Source organism: Hemibagrus wyckioides, linkage group LG25, assembly GCF_019097595.1.
Source record: "Hemibagrus wyckioides isolate EC202008001 linkage group LG25, SWU_Hwy_1.0, whole genome shotgun sequence".
Lineage (NCBI taxonomy): Eukaryota > Metazoa > Chordata > Actinopteri > Siluriformes > Bagridae > Hemibagrus > Hemibagrus wyckioides.
This window is the reverse complement of record NC_080734.1, coordinates 5,706,631-5,718,694: the sequence shown is the minus strand read 5'-3', so window position 1 is coordinate 5,718,694 and position 12,064 is coordinate 5,706,631. Positions and strand designations below refer to the sequence as shown.

Genomic DNA, 12,064 nt, shown 5'->3' with positions numbered 1-12,064 from the left:
GTAGTTTAGCATTAAGTCCTGCATGACTCGTGTGTTATTAAATTAGTTTCGTATTTCTTCCCTGAATAGACTGCTAATGAATCTCCTGCCACCTGCTGGATAGATTTCAAACTGCAGTTACAAACATAGTTAAAATTATTTTGAATTGTAAAGGAGCACTATCGAGTTTCTTGCTCTTCGATCGTCTCTCACTTACAAAGACGTTCATCCCCAGCACAAGCCGTTATTTTTGATTCACTCCACTTTCCCTCTTTTTTGCTGGTTCACTGTGTGACTCTGCATCATCGGATAATCATCAAGACAAGAGTCTCTTTCCCAGTAGTGTATTCACTTCTGTTCACGCTTCTGTTCACACATCAGTTCTTTATCCTTCCCATTACATGTAAAAGTGAGTTTTGATGCACTATGATATCAGGACAGTGATCTTTATGTCCGTTGTTGATATGCGGTCATTAATGGAGCCTGAATAGCAAAATAATTAATAGTCGCAGACCTGATATGTGTGTTCATTTATGTTTTTGTTTTGTTTTTTTCCCACAGGCAAAAGCAACAGATCCTCCAGCTCCACGCCAGAATCAGGGAAAACGAGTTAAGGGCACAGCAGGTCCTCCAGAACCAGAGAGGGCGCAGTGACGACACATACGTACTGAAGTCAAAGGTACATTATGCGTGGAAATATGATACATCAACTTCTGATCTGTTACGGTGTTACGTCTATAGGTTAAGTCTTGGTATTTCCTCCTCAGGAGAGCCCGATGGACAGCCCCGCGTCGTCTCTACACAGTCCTCAGCCTCCACTCTGCTGCGAGAACGGAGAGCTGGCACGCAGACTGACCTCATCCGAGCTCGAAGTCAGCCACCTCAAACAGTTCCTCAAGCAGAACACCCAGAAATACACAGAAGACATCAAGAAGCTGGAGGAGAAGGTGTGCTGTGTTGTCGACTTAGAACCAGTGTGTCAGTAAAACACGTGGGGGTGTGCTGTTGTAGGAAATGAATCAACAGCAGGACGGTGTGATGCAGCTGATACAAACAGTTACACCCCTTACACTTCATACCACAGCAATTTCACATGAGTTATGACTTTGAATTTGTATCCCGTGGACTATTGTTGATGCACACACCAAGGAAAGATCCCATGGTGTCACCATTAAAAAATTTTAAATCAATATTACTCCAAAATATTGTTGCTTTTAGCTTTATAATACCTAATTTTAATTAAAAACTCATGGCTGGAATTCTTTTATCAAACAAGACAACCTTGATTTGTTTATCAATTCTGAGATTAAACAAAGTGTCTGTGTGTGTGTTGTGTGGTGTAGATGAAGACACGTGATCGCTACATCAGCAGTCTAAAGAAGAAATGTCAGCGAGAGCAGGAGCAGAATCAGGAAAAGCAGCAACGCATCGAGACTCTGGAGAAATACCTGGCAGATCTGCCCTCGCTGGACGAGGTGCACACGCAGGCTCAGCAGGTATACACACACACACACACATTCTTGTTTACTATTAATGCTGCTTAATCCAACAAGGAAGCCATTTTGCATTCACTTCCACTAACACAACTGTATAAGGAGTAAAATAATAACCGATCGCGAGACACAGTGATGTGGCACATCAGTACGGTGCACCTCGAGTGTCCACCATGACTTATTTATTTCAGCCGAACTCAGAAATGCAAAACACGCAGAACGTTTTTCCTGTTCAGATTATGTCGGTGTCACAGCATGAGTTATGAAGAAACTATGCTGTAGGCGGTGTTGATTAATAAATGCAGTAAATCTCTGGCATCACTCAGCTCACAAACAGGCTGACTGTAGACGCAGGCTCAGAGCGCTGGAACAAACACAAACACTTCATCTTCAGGCTCCTCTGAGAGAGCCTACAGTGGAGAGTACTGGTGTAGAGAAGGGGCGGCTGAGACAAAATAAAATATTCATTTACATGGTATTACATAATATTGCATTGTATTGTCATTACATATATTATCACATCACGTTATATTACATATCACAACATGATGACGTATTACATCATGTGACACGCTCTGTGTGCATTACATGGATTTACTGTGAGCCTGACCAGGGCAAAGTGGACTTTATAACTGAGAGAAATGCGTTTTTAATAAAATAAAAATGTATTTTCACCAGAAAATATTTATCTGTCTATATACACTACCAATCAAAAGTTTGGGATCACTTGCATATTTCAGCTACGGAGGAAGACTCCATCAAGCCAATCCATCTTGTGGGAGATGCTCCAGGAAGCATGGGGTGAAATCTCTTCAGATTATCTTGAAAAACTGACCGCTAGAATGCCCAGGCTGTAATTGCTGCAAAAGGTCTGCAAACGCCTTGAAGCCTGAAGAAAACATTCATCATTTCCATCAAAATCATTATTTCTAACTCTGACATGTCAGCATGTCCTGTTCTTTTGCTATATTTTCTATTCAGACTAATTTCGTGTGTGTTTCCTTGGAAAACAATACAATTTTTGAGTGATCCCAAACTTTTGAGCGGTAGTGAATATTATTTAAATGTGGACAATGTTTGGATAGTGACTGGAGCCAGATGGTTTTTTTTTCCCCTGAATTTCGTATCCCAAATAATGATTTTATTACAATTATCATTATATTCCAGACATTTCCAGCATGTTTTTGATAACTCTGATAATGGTGGGTTGTGGTTTCTGCCTCTGTCCCTCTTTATGCAGTGTGTAGGTTCTTAGAAAGGTCAGATTTTTGTATATATTTTTTTTAAACACTTTGAATACACACACACACACACCAGTTACAGAAACTTGTGCTGCGCTCGTACACTCTGAGCCTCGAGCCCTGATCTTCATACAGTACGTGTTCCAGCATGTCTTAACCTAAACCCTCTACTATTAATCCCTAATCCAATTCAAGCAGTGAGTTTAGTTGATTAAAGTGTAATGAACACATTTGTGTATCAACAACGCCGGTTCCAGAGCGCCTGTCCCCCGCAGCCATGCTAACACGCCCGTAAAAGAGCCTTTAATGTGACAACAAGCTCGCTTTTATTGTTTATGAACAAGCTGCTCACACTTGATTAAATCCACATCATTGTCGGCTGTAGCGCGTGCAAGCTGAGAGGAATTAACGTTCCTGCTGAAAACCAGCGCTCAGTGACAGGCTGATTTTACCTGTACAGACACCCAGGCTCTCGGACATTACAGCAGCTGATTAGACCACGCTAATTGGCTTAACAGGATGTGCACCATGACATGTTTCTGTAGACCATAAAACCGAGCCAGCAGGGGGCAGTAAAAACAGTGATGTGACTGATGAGCTGCAGGCTGACAGGTTCAAGATTTCTACAGAACCAGTGAGACTTTATTCATTTTATAACCCGTGTGGTAAAAGAAAAATGAATCTTTCTGACCACACTGACCAGACTAGCTCAGTCAAACCAGTTCTTTATACTGAATGATCGCAGAGATGAGGTTTATTGTAGTCAGTGCTAAATACAAGTTATGAGATGAACCTTCAGGTTTAAAGCTCAGTGCTTGTTATGTCCATGTTTCTCATCACACGTGATCACCTCAGCCGAATTCAACAAGTCGCAACACTCTGCCTATTTCTCTAGCTGGAAGGTTTGGGCCTTTTCTAGACACCTCTACTTTTATTTTACATTTCCCATTATAATTCAACTTTAATATGAAACATAAAAAAACAGGTGTCTATTATTGTATTTTCTAACATATTTTTTATCCCCATCATATTTTTTTAAAATGTTATTTATCCCTATCATATTTAAAAAAAAATATTTATCCCCATCATATTTTTTCACATTTTTTTTTTATCCCTATCATATTTTTAACATATTATTTATCCCCATAATATTTTTTTTTTATCCCCATCATATCTTTTAACACATTTTTTTAACATTTTTTTATTCCTATATATATATAGGAATAAATACATCCCAAATATATATAAATATATCCCAATATATCTGTCTGTTTCTCTATCAGTCTATCTAGCTGTGTCTCTATCTGTCTCTCTAACTGTCTGTCTGTCTGTCTATATATCTGTCTAAATGTTTATCTATCTATCTATATGTATATCTATCTGCCTCTCTGTCTGTCTATATATCTGTCTAAATGTTTATCTATCTATCTATCTGATGTTCATTATATATAAATATATAAAAACTAAAGAAGTGAGTGAAAAAGGACAGTCTCTCGCTTCACTAAACCCCGACAGAGCTGATAAAACTGACTGATCTTTATATACCTCATACCTCCACCTTTAATAAAATCATCAGCACTTGCTGCTGAGGTAAATTTCCCAGTTGTCCCATAACGTAGCTAGCTGGCTAACATGGCGATGAGGCAGCATCAGAGATGTGTTGCAGTGCTGCTTGAAATACCACTGTGGATTATCAGTGTGAATGAAAATGACTCTTCCTCCAGACACAACACCACTGATCCTCTACTTCCTGCTCAAAATGGCTACGATTACACAGTGTGGTCAGATGAAATGCAAGGACACACACTGACCAGCCTTTCCCTTTGTATGTTTGTGTAATTATTTTTGTGTGTGTCTTTCAGCTGGAGGAGGTGCAGGCGAAAGCGCAGACGCTGCAGGACACAGTGGCACAGCTGGAGAGGAACTTGGAGGAGAACCGAACTCGAATCCAGGAGAAAGATGCACTCATCGAGAGACAGGCCAAGAGGGAGACAGAGCTAGTGGCTGCCGTGCAGAGGTGTGTGTGTGTGTGTATGAACTTTACCTTCATTAGTTTTTCATTTTGGGGCTAATATTAACAAAAGATCTTTAATGACCAAGATGTGTATCAGCAATCAAAGCAAGAAGCTAAATTAAATATTAAAGATTATTATTAGTCCCTGATGTACTGCAAATGAGATCCCTCATGGGATCAATAAAGTCTGTCTGTCTATCTATCTATCTATCTATCTATCTATGCCTATCTATTTACCTACCTCTGTCTGTCTATCTACCTACCCACCCACCTACCTCTTTCTGTCTGTCTGTCTGTCTATCGGTTTATTTGTTGCATTACACGAGTCAGATGTTAACAGTCTCTCTCTCTCTGATCTGTCCACAGTTTGCAGGAGAAGGTGGAGAAGTGTCTGGAGGACGGAGTGCGCTTGCCCATGATGGACCTGAAGCAGCTGGAAAGGGAGAACGCACGTCTCCTGGAACAGCAGTCTCACAACAGCACGGTATCTAATCTCACACAGCACACACTGGAACATAACACAAAGTAGGGTTTTTGTTCGTTTGTTCTTTTAAAGCAAACTCTTTTACCGCTGTTATTTCACGGGTCTTGCCGGGTCTCAGCCGATCTGTTGTTCATGCTGTTCGAGTCCACTGCACCTGCACAGCTGAATGTTTTTCCCTTACACATGAAGTGCACCTAACAGCCCACACACTCACACACTCCTCTTTTAGGCTGTAGGTAATTGCTCAGGCTGACGATGTTTTCTGTTTTCAGCTGATCGACAGCCAGAAGCAGCAGATCGACAGACTCACCCTGGAGTTAACGGTAAGCAGCTCGAACTCTGTGAACTCTCTATTCACAGGTACAGTGTGTGTGTGTAAAAGTGTAGAACTAGATGTAGGTTTGCATTATTATGTTTTTATGCAAATGTTGAAATTGCACACACAATAATCCTGCAAAAGCAGGGTCTCTTCAAAAATATCGTTTCAGTATGAGTAAGATGGAACAGCTGGTGTTTTGAGACACTGTAAGAAGGAGAGATGAGTTTTTTAGATGAATAACACCGTATAGTGTGTCATCATCTTACTCCATGATTGTTTTTGGCCGCCTTTTCTTTTCATTTTATAGAAAACATGAAAATGTAACATTAATATTAGAGAGATTCTGTCAGTGTTTGTTTTTTTTTTTTCAACCAGCAAAGAGGAACTGTGATTTATAGTTGTGTTTTTTTTTTTTGTTATAAGCTTTGAAAGAGAGAGACTGAGAGAGAGGGAGGGTGTGGAGGTTAGACACAGACAGACACAGAGAGTGAGAGATGGGGGGAGAGAGAAAGACAGAGAGAGGGAGTGTGTGGGGGTTAGACACAGACAGAGAGAGAGGTGCAGAGAGACAAAGAGAGTGTGTGGGGGTTAGACACAGACACAGAGGGAGGGAGAGAGACAGAGGGAGTGTGTGGGGATTAGACACAGACAGAGAGAGAGAGAGAGAGAAAGAGACACAGACAGAGTGAGAGATGGGGGGAGAGAGAAAGACAGAGAGAGGGAGTGTGTGGGGGTTAGACAGAGACAGAGAGTGAGAGATGGGGGGAGAGAGAAAGACAGAGAGAGGGAGTGTGTGGGGGTTAGACACAGACAGAGAGTGAGGTGCAGAGAGACAAAGATACACAGACAAAGAGGGAGATGCAGAGAGACAAAGATACACAGACAAAGAGGGAGATGCAGAGAGACAAAGCTACACAGACAGAGAGGGAGGGGGAGAGGAGAGAAAGAGGGAGATGCAGAGAGACAAAGATACACAGACAAAGAGGGAGATGCAGAGAGACAAAGCTACACAGACAGAGAGGGAGGGGGAGAGGAGAGAAAGAGGGAGATGCAGAGAGACAAAGCTACACAGACAGAGAGGGAGGGGGAGAGGAGAGAAAGAGGGAGATGCAGAGAGACAAAGATACACAGACAGAGAGGGAGGGGGAGAGGAGAGAAAGAGGGAGATGCAGAGAGACAAAGATACACAGACAGAGAGGGAGGGGGAGAGGAGAGAAAGAGGGAGATGCAGAGAGACAAAGATACACAGACAGAGAGGGAGGGGGAGAGGAGAGAAAGAGGGAGATGCAGAGAGACAAAGATACACAGACAGAGAGGGAGGGGGAGAGGAGAGAAAGAGGGAGATGCAGAGAGACAAAGATACACAGACAGAGAGGGAGGGGGAGAGGAGAGAAAGAGGGAGATGCAGAGAGACAGCTGCTATAAAGTAAGTGATGATGTGTTTTGGGAGTGCGCCATAACATTAAACATAAATGTGTAACGAGTTGATCGTTAATATATTTTAATCATGGAGAAAATCACTGCTGTACAAGACGAATAAAAGACTTTAGAAAAAACCCTTGGAAACATGCCACTGTAGAACATGAATCAGTGATGGTGTAATGTGATGTAGACCAAGATGAAGCAAAGTTGATTAGGCTGATGATGTAGTACTGCTGTTATCTAATGGCTTTTAATGCTAAAACCATACGCTCGATATGTACACGTACAATTAGGACCTTTTCTGCAAGTTTGTCATTTATTTAGATTTTTCAGTGCAACAAGAGGTGATAAACACTCCTGCAATTTCCATCGTGCCATAATAACACGGACCTCACAGAGCTGGTGAAAGCCAAGCGCCTCGTGAAGGACTGGCAGTAATCAGCGTGAGGAAGCAGAGCATAGGTGGAGAGGAGCCGCTGGAGTGTGCTCTGTGAAATTAATATCCCCTCTCTCTCTCTCTCTCTCAGGCACTGGAGAAGAGGCTGCAGAAGGAAAGAGCCATCACACAGGAGCTCCATAAGCAGCTCGTAGAGAGAGAAGAGGACCTGAAGACGTTGTCCAAGAGTGTCCAGCAGGTACAGCAGGGTCCTGACCTAACTGTCTACAGAACATCTCTGTCTAAGCGTGCTTTCACCCTCCTGTATCGTTTCATTCATCTGCACTTCATTTTGGTTTAGTTTGAGAGGAGCGAACAGATAACATAACATAACAGTTTTCTTTGTTTCATCAGTCCAAATCTCTAGCGTTGTGCCGTGCAGCTCACATCTAGCCAAAAAACCTGCAACCTCAAACACACAGCATGTTTGATTTACTTCCTGCTGCTGATTCAGAGTCAAATCACGCAAGAAACCTCACTCAGACCGATTGCTGTGCTCTCGCCTGCCTTAAAGAGCATCACGCAGATGGAGAACACACACGGGCTCATACTTCATTCAAACAGACTAAACTAAACACTAAATATTTCATAGAAGGTCTGCTTCTTAAGACAAGTTCTAGCCTTCTGCAGACATAACCGGATAGTCAGACTCGGAGGTGAGGGTTAGTCTTTTATCTGTGTAATTGGTGGTGGTTAGTTGACGGTCTCCTCACATTCTCTCCCTGCCAGTGAAAGCATCCCAGATCAAAGCCGCAGCTCTTCATCACGCCGAAACCCCCGAAACACTTCGGCTCTCAGAAATGATCACGCAGTCTGTCGTTCTCCATGAAATGGAGCTGAACTTCAGTGCTAGTTTGTAACTCGCTGTCTGAGTCTGTCTAAAAACATTTGAGCTAACGTGAAAAAAAAAAAAGCATCGAAAACAGTAGTGGTCTATTTCAGTATCACAGCAAACACACACACACACAGCTGGGAGTATCATCTCACACTCGCCACATCTCAGCAGATGTGACAGTCGCACTTCATCATCCCAAAATAACACACTCCAACAGCCCACCGTCAGCAGATCCATCACACAGATATCTTCAGATAGATTTGTATCTAAATATTTAACTAAAAGAAATTGTTCTAAATTTAAAACAAGCCCGACCTTGGAGAGCTGCACTCATAAGTGTATATTGTTCACTTCAAAAGAAACTCGCTAAAGTACATACTGCTAACGTAAACCATTTGGATTTGTGTACATTTAAGATGTGCGTGTGTGTATTAATATGATCTGGTGCGTGTTTGTGTGTAGAAGCAGCAGCACGTGGAGAACGGCGCCGGGCTGCAGGAAGCCGGCTCTCTGCTAAAGGAAATGTCTCTGTGTCTGCTGGACCTCAAGGCTCTGTGCAGCATTCTCACCCAGAGAGCACAAGGCAAAGAACCCAACCTGGCACTGCTACTGGGCATCAAATGTGAGCAAGCGCTACCCCTACACTGTATAATCGCCCAAAAATCAGCTTTCAGATCAACCTCATGATATTTCAGGACATGAGAGAAATACTACTCAATTTCTGCCTGAAGAATCTTGACACACGATATCATGACAAGCACAAAAGCCATAGCACATACATGCTATAGGGAACATGCAACACATTTGAGCTTCAAAATTTACTGACAAACAAGACATCAGCAGAAACAGATGCAGTGGTTGACAAGTTCACTGGTAGTTTTGAAGAGTTTATTATGAAAAGGCTCATCTAAGATACAGAAGACAGAACCGTGATTGAGTGTCAGTGTAAGAATTCCTAGGACAAAACAAAGATGATCAGTAATAAGATGAGGTCACAAACAAATAGTAACATACATGTTGAATATCTTACTATAGAGTGGACTTAGGGCAATAAAATGTGTTTAAAAAAACCCAGCGCCACGTCACAGAGCAGGATAAATAGCGTTATACAGATCAGGCATAACATTATGACCACAGACAGATGTTAGTCAAGGACCAAATTGTGATGGCTAGACCACTGGATCAGAGCAGCTCTTGTGGGGTGTTCCCGGTCTGCAGTGGTCAGTATCTATCAAAAGTGGTCCAAGGAAGGAACAGGGGCATGGACGGTTCATTGATGCCCATGTGATCTGATCCAACAGACAAGCTACTGTTGCTCAAGTTAGTACTGGGGCTGTGTATTTTGACCCCACATCAGAACCAACACAAGGTGGTCATAATGTTATGCCTAGTCTGTGTGTTCCCCCAACTATGTAAGCAATAAAACCTCACCATCCCACTGCTCTACCTGCTCCATGAGTCTTTCCATGTTTTAAATGTGAAGTAAATCCTTTTTTTTCCTGGTTCCAGCGATGAGCTGCTCGTCCGAGGAGAGCGAGACGCCGCTGGTGGAGGACGGCCTGCGGGCCAAGCTGATGGAGGTTCGTCAGCTGAGGGAGGACATCGATGAGCTGCGCACCATCATCTCTGACCGCTACGCGCAGGACATGGGGGAGAACTGCGTGACGCAGTGAGCACCACCCCGGAAGGCCGAGCCGCTGCTCCACTCTCACCAACACAAAAGGGAAAAGAATAAATCCAGTCTGACTACTGAATGTTGGACCAAGCTGTGAATCGAGTTTACACCGTTCTTTGTAGCTCTGTGTTCATCTCCACTTCTGAGATCTTTTTATTGCGTATTTATTGGGACTACAGGAAAGGCCATTAGTCATTACGCTGCCGTATTTTCCAGACCTCTAAATTCGATCAGGCTCTACATCGCTTTATATTGCTAGCGTACAATAAATGGCGTGGCAATTTGGTGGTCACCATGACGACCAGATCATGAAAATCACTCCATGCATCGGCTGCATTTAAATAAGCGCACAAATTTAATGCCACTGCACAAAGGGCAAAAAAAAAAAAAAAAAAGTGGTCTCGTAATCCAGAAAATACGGAAAGCGAGCGAGGGGCAGTGAGGAGCTCACACTGCAGGTGTTCAGAAATCACAGCAATGCAAAAGGAGCTACACACACACACTGTGGAAAAGTGTGTGAAGTGGTTCATGCTGCTCCATCAAGTGCCTTGTGATGTTCCAGCGCGTTCGCTGATTGTTTTACGTCTCCAAAGCCCAAACCGTGACAGATCCTCAGTCTCACCCAAAGACGTTCATCTCCTCCATCGTGTGCTGCTGGTCGCGGGTCGACACTGAAGCAGATTGCTCTCATTTACACACACACACACACAGTGGTGGTCCAATGGTCTTCCATTTAGCACCTTGTATTTCAGTGTGACGAGCCTTTTATTTTTTTCCTCCATGTCATGTGTGGTGATGTTTTTCCCTTTTACTTGGAATCCATATTACTGATAATCCAGGTTCAGTGAAATCCTGGCAGGATAAACGAAACCTTGGAGAAAAACTGTTTGTCCCTCCTGCAGTAGATTTCTAGCCCTACACTAGTGTAAAGATCAGGAGCTGTGTAGAAACTTCTACGAGTTCCCAGAGTGACGCACATGAGATTTTATACTCGAGAGAATAGCAGAGTTGTGTTACAGTATATACTTTTACCTATAAACTACAATGCAAAAAGTTACAAAAAAAAAAATTAATTCTCAGGTATATAAACTGGACAGTGTTAAGACTCCGCCCTTAAGGTGAAACCGCTTGGCTCTCTCATTTCACAAAAGGGATTTTAACTCAACAGGAGCAGTCTCGTCGTACATAGGGATCATTTCCTTTTGTCCTCCGTTTCGACCCTGTATAGGAATATTTCTTATTCTCTGTAATATATTCGGAAAAAGAAGAAACGACGCTCGGTCATGACAACCTGCGCACAAACATTTGCTGGACAATGAATGTTTCCGGGGTATTTATTTATAAGTCGTTTCTTCTAATGTATCTAGCTAGCAATATTAGCTTTGTCGTATTGTTTGCATGTCATGGGGGTTTAGTGGGGCTCCAGATGGAGTTTGTGCAGGAACAAAAGAGGTCTCTGAAGCTGGTTGGACATATAAAATGCTATGCAACTTCATATTTACCAGCATAGAATTCAGCAGACATTGCTTTCCTGTGCCTTTATAAATCTATGCAGCAGAATTAAGTGCGTGTGTGTAAAAATCGGCATGATGAGTGAAGCCATAGCCACAAACAATGCAGATTTCTACTCAGGTTAAGAGATGAAAAACCTGATGTGTGTGCGCAGACGCAGAGGAAGGCAGACGCAGACGCGTGGTTGTCATGGCCGATTGTGCTCACACTGTGCTGGAGGCCGCTGGTTGGCTTTACCGCGCCACATCCACTCTCTCTTCGATCTAATCGGACTTTAAGCTTTTAGTTTTTCAGCTCGACTTTCCACATGCCAAAGCTCTATTTATGTACATTTACAGAAAGTATTGACTCGTATTTTTTCACGGAAAACACAAAAATGGACAAAAATATTTGCTTTCCATTTGTACAGAGAATAAAGAAAGTATTTTTCTATAAAATATTCTTGTGTTTATTTTGAAAGGGATTTCTTCCATTTTTATTTTTTACGAGAACTTTTACAAGTTGTTGGATGTTTTTATACTGTGGAGTGACGAGTGTGTTGATGCTGTAACTTTGAAGGGAAGCATTTCTACTCCATGTCTGGCTTTTAGGGAAGGGAATTTTTATTATAATTTGGAGCCCTTTCTGCTTTATATTCTGAGGGGGGAGAAAAAG

General features: G+C 42.4%; 1 protein-coding gene across 2 annotated transcripts in view; it reads left to right on the top strand.

Moving 5' to 3' along the window:
* Positions 1-11,839, top strand: part of cep85l (centrosomal protein 85, like) — a 66,598-nt gene extending 54,759 nt beyond the window's left edge. For both annotated transcript variants that reach the window (XM_058379503.1, XM_058379502.1), the window contains exons 5-13: positions 541-658; positions 747-926; positions 1,323-1,475; positions 4,576-4,730; positions 5,094-5,211; positions 5,484-5,534; positions 7,480-7,587; positions 8,686-8,845; positions 9,733-11,839. In XM_058379503.1, the coding sequence (XP_058235486.1) occupies positions 541-658; positions 747-926; positions 1,323-1,475; positions 4,576-4,730; positions 5,094-5,211; positions 5,484-5,534; positions 7,480-7,587; positions 8,686-8,845; positions 9,733-9,896 (1,207 nt within the window). In that variant the 3' untranslated portion in view covers positions 9,897-11,839. The remainder of the gene's footprint in view (positions 1-540; positions 659-746; positions 927-1,322; positions 1,476-4,575; positions 4,731-5,093; positions 5,212-5,483; positions 5,535-7,479; positions 7,588-8,685; positions 8,846-9,732) is intronic.
* The last annotated feature ends 225 nt before the right edge of the window (positions 11,840-12,064 follow it).